The 12,670-nt window shown below is 41.0% G+C and overlaps 1 protein-coding gene across 4 annotated transcripts in view; it reads right to left on the bottom strand.

Annotated features, from left to right (window-relative positions):
• Positions 1–12,670, bottom strand: part of LOC127659022 (rho guanine nucleotide exchange factor 7-like) — a 36,538-nt gene that overhangs the window by 10,412 nt on the left and 13,456 nt on the right. For all 4 annotated transcript variants that reach the window (XM_052148634.1, XM_052148631.1, XM_052148632.1 and 1 more), the window contains exons 4-12: positions 9,345–9,478; positions 8,899–9,100; positions 8,723–8,811; positions 8,476–8,570; positions 8,129–8,224; positions 6,202–6,324; positions 5,974–6,112; positions 1,187–1,246; positions 880–1,026 (exon numbers count right to left, since the gene is read on the bottom strand). In XM_052148634.1, the coding sequence (XP_052004594.1) occupies positions 880–1,026; positions 1,187–1,246; positions 5,974–6,112; positions 6,202–6,324; positions 8,129–8,224; positions 8,476–8,570; positions 8,723–8,811; positions 8,899–9,100; positions 9,345–9,478 (1,085 nt within the window). The remainder of the gene's footprint in view (positions 1–879; positions 1,027–1,186; positions 1,247–5,973; positions 6,113–6,201; positions 6,325–8,128; positions 8,225–8,475; positions 8,571–8,722; positions 8,812–8,898; positions 9,101–9,344; positions 9,479–12,670) is intronic.

Here is a 12,670-nt window from a genome sequence, read left to right as displayed (position 1 = left end):
GCGAGCCTTCAAGTTTAGCAAAAAGCATAAACCTCGGCGATACACTGGCGAGGATACCAGAGGCCATTCTTTTTGAATAAATGTTAAATGGAGGTCAGTGCACTGAATAAACTGCTTTTGTGGCGAAACAGCTCATCACTTAATGAATTAACCACCTGTCCGCTAATCATCAACATATTTTATACTAAACAATCCTTTTGGGATGGACTATAAGTTTACAATGATAAAATTGTTATGGAGGTCGTGGACAATTTTGCAATAGGTAGGTGTCAGTTGATGCTCTATCTCTGACTTCATCACCAATTAGAAAATTGAAAGTTCCGGTCCTGGGGGCGTATTACAGAAAACTGCCTATCTTAAGTTTTAAGTTAAGATCTGATCGGTTAAGTTCTGATTTTTCACAAATTCATATTACAGAAGCAGATCCTAACTGTATTCAAGATATGATAATGCACTTTTTCCCTAAATGAGATCCTAACTGAAATTGCCATGGTACAAATCAAATAAGACAGGATTCCAAAGTTAGGATGTTTCTGAAATATGACCCTTGGATGCTGATTAGTCAAAACAGATATAAAGCAGTGTCAAAATACTTAATAATTTGCTATTGAGCGAAACACCTCTTCACCATATGACTGCACAACACCCACAGCGGAATACTGCTTGTGTTTCATAACATTCTTATGTTAGATCCTATATCTTCTAACAAAATGATGGCATTTAATGATCTTGCTTTATTGTTTGTCCTTTAAAGTTTTATTATGCAGTGACTGTTTTATAAAAGCAATAAAGCACCCAAGCCCATGCTATACAGTGAATATAGTCATGGCTAAAGAGGTTGCACCATGGCTGTTTAGGTGAGATATGGAGCGGTCTCACCTCACAGCCGAGGTTCTGGACCATGGCCTGGCTCATATACAGCACCGAACCCAGGGTCTTGATGTCCTCTCCCTCCCAGAGCCGAATCGTCTCAGTCAGGATCTGCAGCTCGAGCTCCTTGCGTTTCCGCACCTCCTGACATTGTGCCTGTAACCATGGAAACGCAATACCTTAACAAGGCTGGTTGCCATGGGAATGATCCACACCTAACTGCAGCAGCAAAGCCACGGGACACCAGACTGTCATCTCAAGCATGTTAAATAGGCAGAGTACAGCCCTAACTTTAAAATAAAGGACAAAGACTCACAGAGAGATTCTTGAATGCCATCATACACTTCTGTATTTCTGTTCTGTCTGGATGAACCTCCTGAAGAAAAAAGAAGGCAGAATAAAATGAATGCCATTAAAATGCCATCAATCATAAAAATCTACAAAACATTAACAATTAAAAATTACCGGTAACCGGTTTCTGTGTAAGCCTAAAAGTGAAAGACTCATGTTTTTGTGCCTGGCTGGTTAGTGCAGCTGTTACTATGGCTACAGTCGGTGCCTGCACGGTGCTTGGCCATGTATTGCAATTAAACATTCATTTTCAATGTGAAACCGGGACTACACTCAAAACTCAAAAATATGAAGGGATTCGATCTACAAGACTCATATACAGAAAAAGTATACAGAAGTCATATCAAAGTACAACACATCCTACAAATGGGACAGGATGTTCCACTAGTTATCCAACAACCAACTAGTGAGCTTACATTTAGATACTTTTGAGACTTTTGAGAATTTTAGCTGTGGTGCATTTACAGGGATGAATTGAGGGATGCAACTTCTCAGAATGTTTAAACATGCTGACAGCATTCTGTGTTTTTGCATGTGGTTAATTTCAGCACACTCCATTCATCACTCAATTTCAGTCACTATTGAACATTAAATCACCTGCTGTAAGCAATTTTCCTGTTATATTGCACAGTCTAAATGTTTATTTTTGATGTGTTGTGGAGAGATAAAAGAACAGATTTTATGGAGCCTGTTGCTGATCCTTTATGGTGAGGTTTCTGACAGACAAGGGATTGCTTTATTAAGATGATCACCACACGGTTTTATTAGGATTTGTCACTACTGAACTGTCGCTCTCTAATGAAAAAAGCATCAATTCTCAATGAACTCATCACTGATAAAATAAAGTGCACATACTACTGCTAACTGAAACCTGGCAAACACCGAATTACTTTTTACAACTAAATTTGCTTACACCACACAGATACAAATATTTACGGAAAGGGGGGCAGACTAGCTGTTGTTTGTCGAGATGGCATGATAGCAGTTTTGACTGAATTTCACAATGTCACGTCTTTTGAATATCTGGCCCTCAAGATTCTTGGTGAACCTCCTCTCATTGTGTTATTGATTTACTGATTTCCAAAGTATCAGCCTCACTTTTTCTCTAAACTTAGTGAAATAAATCACTCTTGCCTATTGTGTCAGGGCGGAGGGCGGGGCCGGGTCGTGATCCTACACACCCGGTCCCGTTTTAGGCTAATCAAGCCTTCAAGAGGGACAAACACACACATGACGGACATGTCTGTTAACGATCTCTCTCTCCCGCACGATCCTCTGCAGTCGACCTTTATCCCTCTCGAAGGCTTGATTAGCCTAATATGGGACCGGGTGTGTAGGATCACGACCCGGCCCCGTCCTCTGCCCTGCCACACCTGTGCTATGTCTCCCCATGCTATATTGCTTGGTGATTTCAATATCCATGTTAATACTGACTGTTCAAATACAAATGAACGCTTCAATTTAACACAGTATGTGAATTTTTCTACCCATACCCATGGTCATATACTTGACTTCGTTTGTACGTCAGGTCTTAATAACGTTTCTACAACTGTTGACACAAATTGGCATCTCGGATCACAAATGTATAGAATTTCTATTTAATTTTCCTTGCTGTAAATCATACAAGAAAACAGTGGTATATTATCACAACCTAAAAGCAGTCAACCCCTCATCATTCTCCACCTCTGTCTGTGCACCCTTACTTTCTGACATTTTGAAACTGTCCTGTCCTTCAAACAGCCTCTAAAATTATAATTCAGCTATCTCAGCTGCACTTGAGGAGCAAGTCCCCATCAAGACAAAGCTGGCACCCTCTTCTCACTCATTGCCTTGGTTTACTCCTGAAGAGAGTGAGTCATCGTCTTGAGCGACTCTGTAGAAATACAGGGCTCACTGTTCATTCCTTAGCTCTTACTGAACATCAGCTGAAGTACAGAACAGCACTCAACACTGCACGTTCAATGTACTTTTCCTCTATCATCCAAAAAGAAAGTTGTAGACCTAGAGCCCTCTTTGCAATGGTGAACAAGCTAATTCACCCACCAGCTCGGGACTCACACAGCTCTGATTAACATTGCAACTCATTTCTGCACTTCTTTCAAGATAAAACTGTTTCCATTTACAAAACATTCCTGTCAACCATTTCTGAACACCCCATCCACTCTTTCTCCTCCACTCCCACTAGGCCTTCATTGCCCAGTCATTGATCTAATTTTACATTCCAACTCATCATCCTGTCTGTTGGACACTGCCCCAACCTCCCTTCTTAAACACTGTCAGTCAGTCATTTCGGTACCTATTTTGCATATGATAAACACATCTTTTGCATCTACCATTATTCCTACTGATCTTAAAATTGCTGCTGTTACACCAGTCCTTAAAGGTCCCGACTTAAAGCCACCTTCCCTCTGCAACTATCGTCCTATTTCTAACCTGCCTTTTATGACTAAACTTCTGGAAAAAGTTGTAGCCTTCCAGTTACAATCACATCTTGCAGCTAATAATCTCTATGATCCTTTCCCATCTGGTTTCTGCCTATTCCACAGCACTGAAACTGCTCTCTTGAAGGTTATTAATGATCTCCTCCTCTCTACTGACTCTGGATTTCTCAGTATTCTGATCTTGTTTGACCTGAGCTCTGCTTTTGCCACTGTATGCAACAAAACACTCCTTTCCCGACTTTCAGATATTGGTATTACTGGCTCTGCTCTATCCTGGTTTTCTTTCTACCTCACTAACAGACATTATTTCATCTTGATTAAGAAAAACAAATCCCCTACTGCTCCTCTCACTCAGGGTATCCAGTAAGGGTTCTGTACTAGGTCCACTACTGTTCATAATTTATGTTCACCCACTAGGTCCGATCATCCGTCGTCATGGTCTCAGTTATCACTGCTATGCTGATGACACCCAGATTTATACATCCGCACGTTTTGATGAAACACATGCCATCAGCTCATTAACTGCCTGTATCAATGATGTAGAAATTTGGTTAAACAGTAATTTCCTCAAATTCAATGCTGACAAAACTGAGATCATGATTTCTGGGCCAAAACACTTAATGAATATTGACATTTGTGTCAATATTGATGGAAATCTGTCCAAACCCTCTAAAACCATTACGAATCTGGGAATCACTTTCAATCCATCTCTTACTTTTGAAGCCCATATCATAACTATCACTAAAACTGCTTTCTTCCATCTACGTCACATTGCACAACTTCACCCCATTCTCGGTATGAAGGATGCAGAATCACTAGTTCATACTTTCATAACATCATGTCTCGACTACTGTTACTGGCCTACCAGCTAAAACTGTTGCTCGACTACAATTCATCCAAAACTCTGCATCTCATGTTCTCACTAACACCAAGTGTTCTTCAAACATAACTCCCATCTTGTTTAGTCTTCACAAGCTGCCTGTCTCATGCCATATTAAGTTTAAAATTCTTCTCCTGACATACAAAGCTCTCAATGATCTGGGATCTCATTATATATGATCTCGTTATATATGTGATCTGCTGCATTCATACACACCAGCACGCACTCTTCGTTCTTCTAATTCCAAATTGTTGTCTATCCCCAGATTTTGTCTATCCACTTTTGATGGGAGATCCTTCAGTGTAATTGCACCTAAACTGTGGAACTCTCTACCTCAGAGCCGTCATGGCATTTCCTCAATTTCTATCTTTAATTCTCATCTTAAAACACAGCTTTTCTCAATGCATTATCTATCTATTACTGATTGATGTTTTCTTTCCCCTTTGTAATTGAGCTTGTAACTTCTGTTGAAATGTATATTAATGTACTTTGTCCTGTTAAATATATATGGGGTGTAAAGTGTCCTTGAGCTTGTGGAAAGGTGCTATATAAATAAAACGTATTATTATTGTCTCAGAAGTAAAAAAAAAAAAAAAAGTTTGGATGCCATGAATTACATGTTGCACACTCACAATAATTTTACAGTTCTGCACTTTTAAATGTGGAGCAAGGATCGCCCTGTGACTCCAAGCCAAAGACTTTTTAGCAAGTCAGGTCACTCTGTGGCCATCTTTGGAACACTCCCTGGCAGCTATTTTTCGATGTAAACAAGCAGCATACAACTGCAGCTCCTATCTACTGGAATGGAGAAAGACCGAAATCCTAAAATGGTTTGTCAAGATTATGATCAAAGAACATATTTCAAATCAGCCATAAAATCTGACAACACTGTTATCATAAATTGTGCTTCTTTAATTTAGATTACGCTAAAAAACTTTTTCCGGCGTGTACAGCTTATGCGCACTCAATTTATTGACCGCCGATGTCTGTATCTTAAAGCCTTACCTGTTAGGCAGGACTTCCTTTTCTACATCCATTGACCACTGGGCATTTCAATTTCTCCCATTAGTTTTAAAAGAAGTGACCCGCCTCTGCTAAGTAGTCTCTACTCCAAGCGCTCCAGTTACATTTAGGCACCTTAGATGTGCCTAAGCGGTGTTGTGCCCTATATTGGAGTGTCTCTTATTATATACCTACAATTTATTTGTTGTGGAGTTCGGTTTTCACATTGTCTATATATCCCTAAGAAATATGTCCACTAACACATAAATAATTGTGATATGATGTGACCTTTTTCTGCCTCAACAAACAGCACGTTGCATAAAAAAAAAAATTGCAGATAATCCTAAACCGTTTAACTGCTATTTTTTTCTCAGATAGTAATCAAACGCTCACGCTGTAGCATGCCTAGTCAGTGTGAATACTCCTTACCTCCATGTGTCTCTCCAGTTCCTTTAGCAATGTGGGATATTTGTCCAGTCTCATGAAGGGCTTGCTGAGGCCAGAGGTCAGAGTCAGAATACCTGGAACAGTTGCGCCTCTCCCCTCCATGAACTCCCCAATTTCCTCACTGCCAGTACAGGAGGAGAAGGCTAGTTATCATCTACCAAGCCAATGGAGAGGCTGACTGTGAAATAAGGACACAGTAAGGCAGCGTACCTGTGCTCAGTGAGAATACTGACTGCTGAGGGGTGGTTGGAGCAGTACGACACATATAGAGACCTCATCTGGGGCATGAGATTCAGGAAAAACCATCCCACCTTCTGCTGCAGCTCTGGAAGTCTTATTCACAGAACAGAGAGGACAAATTATTGCAAGACAAGACCCATTTTGATATTGCTTTAACTGCCTGGTAAGGGTTTGTATCCCTAATCCTAAATATTAAACTAATTAATTTTAAAGTATACTGGTAAGTAACAGCAAACAAATGGAATGTTACGAAATCAGCTTTAAAGTTTGATTACAGATTACATTGACAGATATTACATTGCCTTCAAAATATAGCTGATGACAATGACATCTCATTAATATTTGCATGCCGAGTTTCAATCAATCTTCTTTCTTACACCTATTTGTAAACTCAATTGAGACTGGTCTTTTCTTGAATCTATTTAACCATCTATGGGTTCTTTTAAACTGCACAGTGACTAGGTGCTGATTTATGTGTGCAGCTTGCTGAAAACTAGGCTGACATGAGAGCGGCAAAGTGGCTCTGATAAACCCTTTTATATACACAGAACCTAAGGGGTATTTAACCTTAGTCACTTCATGTGATTTCATTGATCGGATTGCTATCCGGTTGGATATACACATTTACACTTAGCCACAAAAATGTGTCTCCAGCTCTCAGCAAAACAATCTTTTATTCCCGCACTATGTAAATGGTAAATGGTCTGCACTTCTATAATGCCTTTTGAACCTTAGCTGTTTTCAAAGCACTTTACACTGTGACTCACCCATTCACACACACCAATGAGAGCTGCCATGCAAGGCGCTAGCCAGCCACTGGGAGCAACTTGGGGTGCAGTGTCTTGCCCAAAGACACTTCGGCATGTGGAGTTGTGTGTGCCGGGAATCGAACCGCCAACCCTGCGAATAGTGTACAACCCGCTCCACCACCTGAGCCATAGCCATTTTATTTGCAAAAGTGCAAATTGATACTCACTTACCTTTATTATTCTAATGCTGGGCTGTGAATTTTTAAGATATATTATTTGATTATAAGTGACTTTGCCCCACCAATGATTGTACGTGTGTGCGCCTGTTCTTTTGCTGCCTTGCAACTACTACTATTTCCTCAAGGAAATGCAAATTTATTGCCCTTTCACATCTCTGTGAATTGTGCTGCAATCTTTATGACACAGGAAAAGCAAAATCACTAAAGGCTAATTTATCCTTACAGGGCAAACAGACTTCGCTTAAATCGCCTATAAATGATGATGTATGTTTGGTGACATTTCCCTGTTTGGGCACATCTCTGAAATTCTTGACCCAAGAGAACTCGGCTGGTCGAAGCACGCTAATGATTGGTTAAAAATATTCGTGGGTGTGGTTTGGATGTGACATTTTTTATTTACAATCGAGTATGCCAGCTGAGGAGTTGTTACCTAGATTACTGTCGTTTTAATGAATAACTTTGAATACTGTCTCTCAGATATTGCGTGGAAGTATCCTTTTTACATGCTTTGCAACACAAACTCAACAAAGACAGCACAGACATGACAAATGAATGGAGAGTTATTAGTTTTTAAAAGTGAAAGGGGCCGTGACAAGTTTAATAAAGCAAAGAAGAGGCACAGCACTAAAAGTGTCTGCGGATGAAATATGGAAAGTTACATATTTTAGCATTATTTACAAAGCTTATTGTCCATTTTCCAAACTTAATAGAGATTTATAGAGAAGTGGCATTTACCACTAGAGGTCAGTGTAAACATTAGAAACCTCTGGACCTCATGTTTACTGTGCTGTCTATTTTCATCATCTAGAAGTTGAAACTCGATACATTTGATTGCATCTCGGTTTGGTTAAGTGCTTTGGCCCTCTGGCCAGAAATCACGTGGCTGTTCGTGGCTAGAATGAAACATACTTGGTGCCGTCCTCCAGTGATTGGACCAGAGTCTGCTGGAAAGTGCTGATTTCCTCCAGGTTCCCGAGGATGACACTGACGTCTGATGTGCTTAGTCTGATGAACAATGATGAGAAGTACAAAGAAACATTGGGAAATATCAATCAATGTTCAACAATCAGGATTACGTTTGACAAATGACATTTGAGCATCGTTCACTGCTCTAAGAGTTCTCTATGTGCCCTTTGTTATGTTGAGGAACAGTTTAATAATGTGGATTTTTTAATTAAAAATAATTAAAGTCCATGTTTCTCTATCAATATTTGTTGGTCTTATGTTCTTGGCGGGAAAAAAGGAAGGCTATTTACTTCTCTGTCATCTGAAGTGGTCTCAGGTAGTTGGACAAAAGGCTTTGGAGGTCCTTTGAATACTCTGTTTCAGTTTCTAAAATGTTCTGTAGCACCTGCAAATAAACAAACAGGTGCTATTTTCAGGAAAAGCATTCGATTTTACAAAAATGTTTTCATTTAAACATGTCCACGTGTTCATTCACAGACCCATTGATGCCCAAAACCTCGCAAAAAAATGAAAATAAAAAAAAATAAATGTGCTTACCAAATTGTAGTAGGTCTTACTGATGGCTGTGGTATCAAAACCTTTGGGAGGGCTTTTAAGAGCTCCAGATTTAGGGGACACTGGTTTATCTGTTAGGACACAATGTACGTTTTAATAACATTAAATTGCACTGTGGAACAATTATGTTTTTATTCTGACTGTGGCCATACACATACCAAACCCTTTGATCTCTTTGACATAATTGCTTGGAAACCAGCCTGTCTTGCCATTGAAAGTTCCTTCCCACCAACCCCCTTCTTCTGTGCGAGTGACATTGATGATGTCACCCTTGTTGAAAGAAAGCTCATCCTCATTATTCTGTTGGAAGTTGAAGCGAGCTTTTACCACTAACTGAGAGTTGCTGTTCTCCGTCATGTCCTACAACATGAGAGTTGAAAAGAAAGTGACAAATTGCAAGTGTATGTGAGATTTAAGACTTGTGCTGTAATTACTGTTGAAGATACCAAATAATTAATAAATTAAAAAATGTTTATTAAACTTCTTGAAACGAGAAACAAGTGCTCAAGCTGACTTTGTCTTTTAAATATTCAGATATTTTGTTTTATAGATATACTGAGATTGGGGTCTCACTTCTATGCTGTCTCAATTCTATGCTACTTACCAGGCTGCGGAACTGGTTAAGGATTAATTTAGAAGATCGACCCAGTGAGGACTGGGAGGCCAAAGATTCGAAGGACTTGATCCGGTGGGCGGACGAGTGACGCATACATACAGAGTCACTGCCAATGCCAATATCTACACCAACACAAACAGAAAACACAGAGGATTGTAATTATACCCCACAAAATAAGAACAATACATTATTAACATACACATATGAATCTGTACAAGAAATTGTGATGATGGGATTTTAAAGTTAAAATCCCATCATTAAAAAAAAAAAATATGAATAACAAAATGTGCCATTCGCAATGGGATAATTGTAGATGCTACCCAATTTGATGACATTTCTATGGGAAGAGTTCCTTATTGATATGTAGACTTTTTTGCCATTCACTGATAAAAAATATGTTTTGATTGTTCTCACGACTCTATAAATTCTGGCATTTGGAATTCTACAACTAGACACCTAGCATGGCCAATCTTGGAAGCACCATTAACCCCCAATCTGTCAGTTGACAGACCAATCACAACAGTGATGAGGGACTCCCATCTCCCTATATAAACCACTGTCATAGGTGCCTATTTCATTATTGTACTCTTACCCATGAAGATTCCCCACGAGCAGAACTCGTAAGAATTGGTCACTTAATAGTTCATCAGGCAAGCGGTTCAGGTACGTCGCAGAACACTGCTGTTTTTTTTTAAAGTACGTATATTCACTGTCAAAGTTAATATATTTTCTGCTGTATTATATTGTTTCGTCGGGTGGGGTGAACCAACGTGTCGAGGTGGGTTTGCGTTTTTTACATTTATACATTACATTTATGCATTTGGCAGACGCTTTTATCCAAAGCGACTTACAGAGCCTTTATTACAGGGACAATCCCCCCGGAGCAACCTGGAGTTAAGTGCCTTGCTCAAGGACACAATGGTGGTGGCTGTGGGATTTGAACCAGTGTACTTCTGATTACCAGATTACCAGTTATGTGCTTAGACCACTACACCACCACCACTTTTTCTGCAGAGTTTCGAGTTTCTATGTCTAAGACAAGAGGATTAACACAGAATCAAATGGCACGTTGTTGTGAACTGCTTCTGTGTTCTTCAGTTCGGGTTCAGTCATTGCAACTGCGAGGATCCCTCCCGTCCATGTGATTGTGGATCTATGATCTCGCCGAAGGATTCCCACCTGCTACATCGGTTTTGGGACAAGCCTTTTTTACTCAAAGTGCCTGTTAAAGGTTACTCTACGCTGGATGTGCAGGAAATGGAGGATCTGGGGATGTACAGTCCCACTCCAGTCGAAGCTTCAGTGGCAAATCACCTTCAACACAATAATTGTGCATTTTTTTCTGTCTGCTCCTGCTTCATTGTTGGGATGGACAGAGAGATTGTCAGCCTCTATTTACTAAAAGATCTACCGATCTTCAGCCCTAGCTGTAAGGGCTCTTTGCCCTACACCACCTTGCTCATATCATGCAGGAGATGGGCTGACAAATTGATGCGGGGGTGCCAGATGCGAAGTTGCGGGAAGAGATCTTCATTATTGTGGATCTCAACCTACGTACGCCAAGCTTGGGTCTCGCCATTGTGGGCAAACGGGCTATTTGGCTCTGTCTGTCAGGCCTACCTGAGAGTGAGAAGACAGACTTACTCGATGCCCCAGTGGATCCAAAAGGCCTATTCGAGGCTATGATGTCCACAATGCGGCAACAGTGTGATTTGAGGAAAAAGAACGGGGAAGCATTCGAGAATTGCCTTCCCCGAAAATCCACTGCTTTCCACTCACAGCAGTCATGTTCAGGGTTCACAACCCATTTTAGAGGTGGACAATCTGGTTTTATAACCCAGACCAGGCCTCACCGACAGCCCCAGCAGTCAGTGCAGGAAGGGGCACAGCTGAAACAGCCCCAGCCAAGAAGCAAGGCAGCCAAACATTGTCTGTCTAACCCTCAGTGATGGGCGACCTAACCAGTGTTCTGGTTCAGAACATGGAGTTGGTGAACAGCACTCGTGAAGTCTCTGTTCCACTTCTCCCTCAAGAAATTTGTTTTTTACAGGCGCCTGGGTAGCTCAGCGAGTATTGATGCTGACTACCACCACTGGAGTCAAGAGTTAGAATCTAGGGTGTGCTGAATGACTCCAGCCAGGTCTGCCAAGCAACCAAATTGGCCCGGTTGCTATGGAGGGTAGAGTCACATGGGTAACTTCCTCGTGGTCGTGATTAGTGGTTCTTGTTCTCAGTGGGGCGTGTGGTAAGTTATGCGTGGATCGCGGAGAGTAGCATGAGGCGCCACATGCAGAGTTTCTACGGTGCATTGCAAAACGAGCCATGTGATAAGATGCATGGATTGACAGTCTCAGAAGTGGAGACGTTCTGAGACTTGTCCTCCGCCACCAAGATTGAGGTCTACAACTGCACCACCAAGAGGACCTACTAAGTAGTGGGAATTGGGCATTCCAAATTGGGAGAAAAGGGGATAAAAAAATAAATAAAAAAGATTTGCCTATCAGGGAATAGCTTGTGAATTTCTGACGTTGCTTTTCAGACTTTCATTGGCACCGAGAGTCTTCAGCAAGAGTGTGGAGGCAGTACTAACACCGCTGAGGTTAACGGGTCTCAGGGTATCTGATTATCTAAACAATCTACTGCTTTGATTGCGGTTGCTGCAAGCAGAGATAGATACGAGAATGCTGGTGTCTCATTTAGCAAATCTTGGATACAAAATAAATGAGACAAAGAGCCCTCACAGAAAAATAATTTATCTGGGTCTCAGATTTAACTCTGATTAGAGGAATGCATCAGATCAATTCATGGTTGTTTGTCCCTTTATCAGAAAGGCAAAAAAGTCTAATTCAGGTTGTGTCTTTGCCTACTGGGTCTGATGGCCTCAACAGTGTCAATCATTCATTTGGGAATGCTGCAAATGAGTTTCAGCTTTGGAATGCAGTAGAGCACTTGTGTCCTCACAGTCACTTAAATCACAGACTAAGGGTGATGTCAGAGGTGATGCTCGCTCTCCGTCACTGGAGAATCCCTACTTTACTTCATGGGGAACCGCTTTGGGGGCAGTCTCTCTGAGGAAAGTGGTGATGACAGACGTCATTCTGTAGCCCACGTCACTACAGAACATGCACATAAGCTTTCTGGACTTCTAGATTTGAAGCACTTTGAGGTTCCTTCAAGGCTACAATGTCCTAGTCAGATCGGACAACACAACAACTGTGGCATACATGCAGACAGGTGGGCACGCATTCACAGTCTGGCACAAAAGCTGATTGTACGGAGTGGTGAACGCTTTCCCTCATTAAGGGCGACGCATG

This window comes from Xyrauchen texanus, chromosome 18 (genome assembly GCF_025860055.1).
Source record: "Xyrauchen texanus isolate HMW12.3.18 chromosome 18, RBS_HiC_50CHRs, whole genome shotgun sequence".
NCBI lineage: Eukaryota > Metazoa > Chordata > Actinopteri > Cypriniformes > Catostomidae > Xyrauchen > Xyrauchen texanus.
This window is presented reverse-complemented; position numbering and strand designations above follow the sequence as displayed.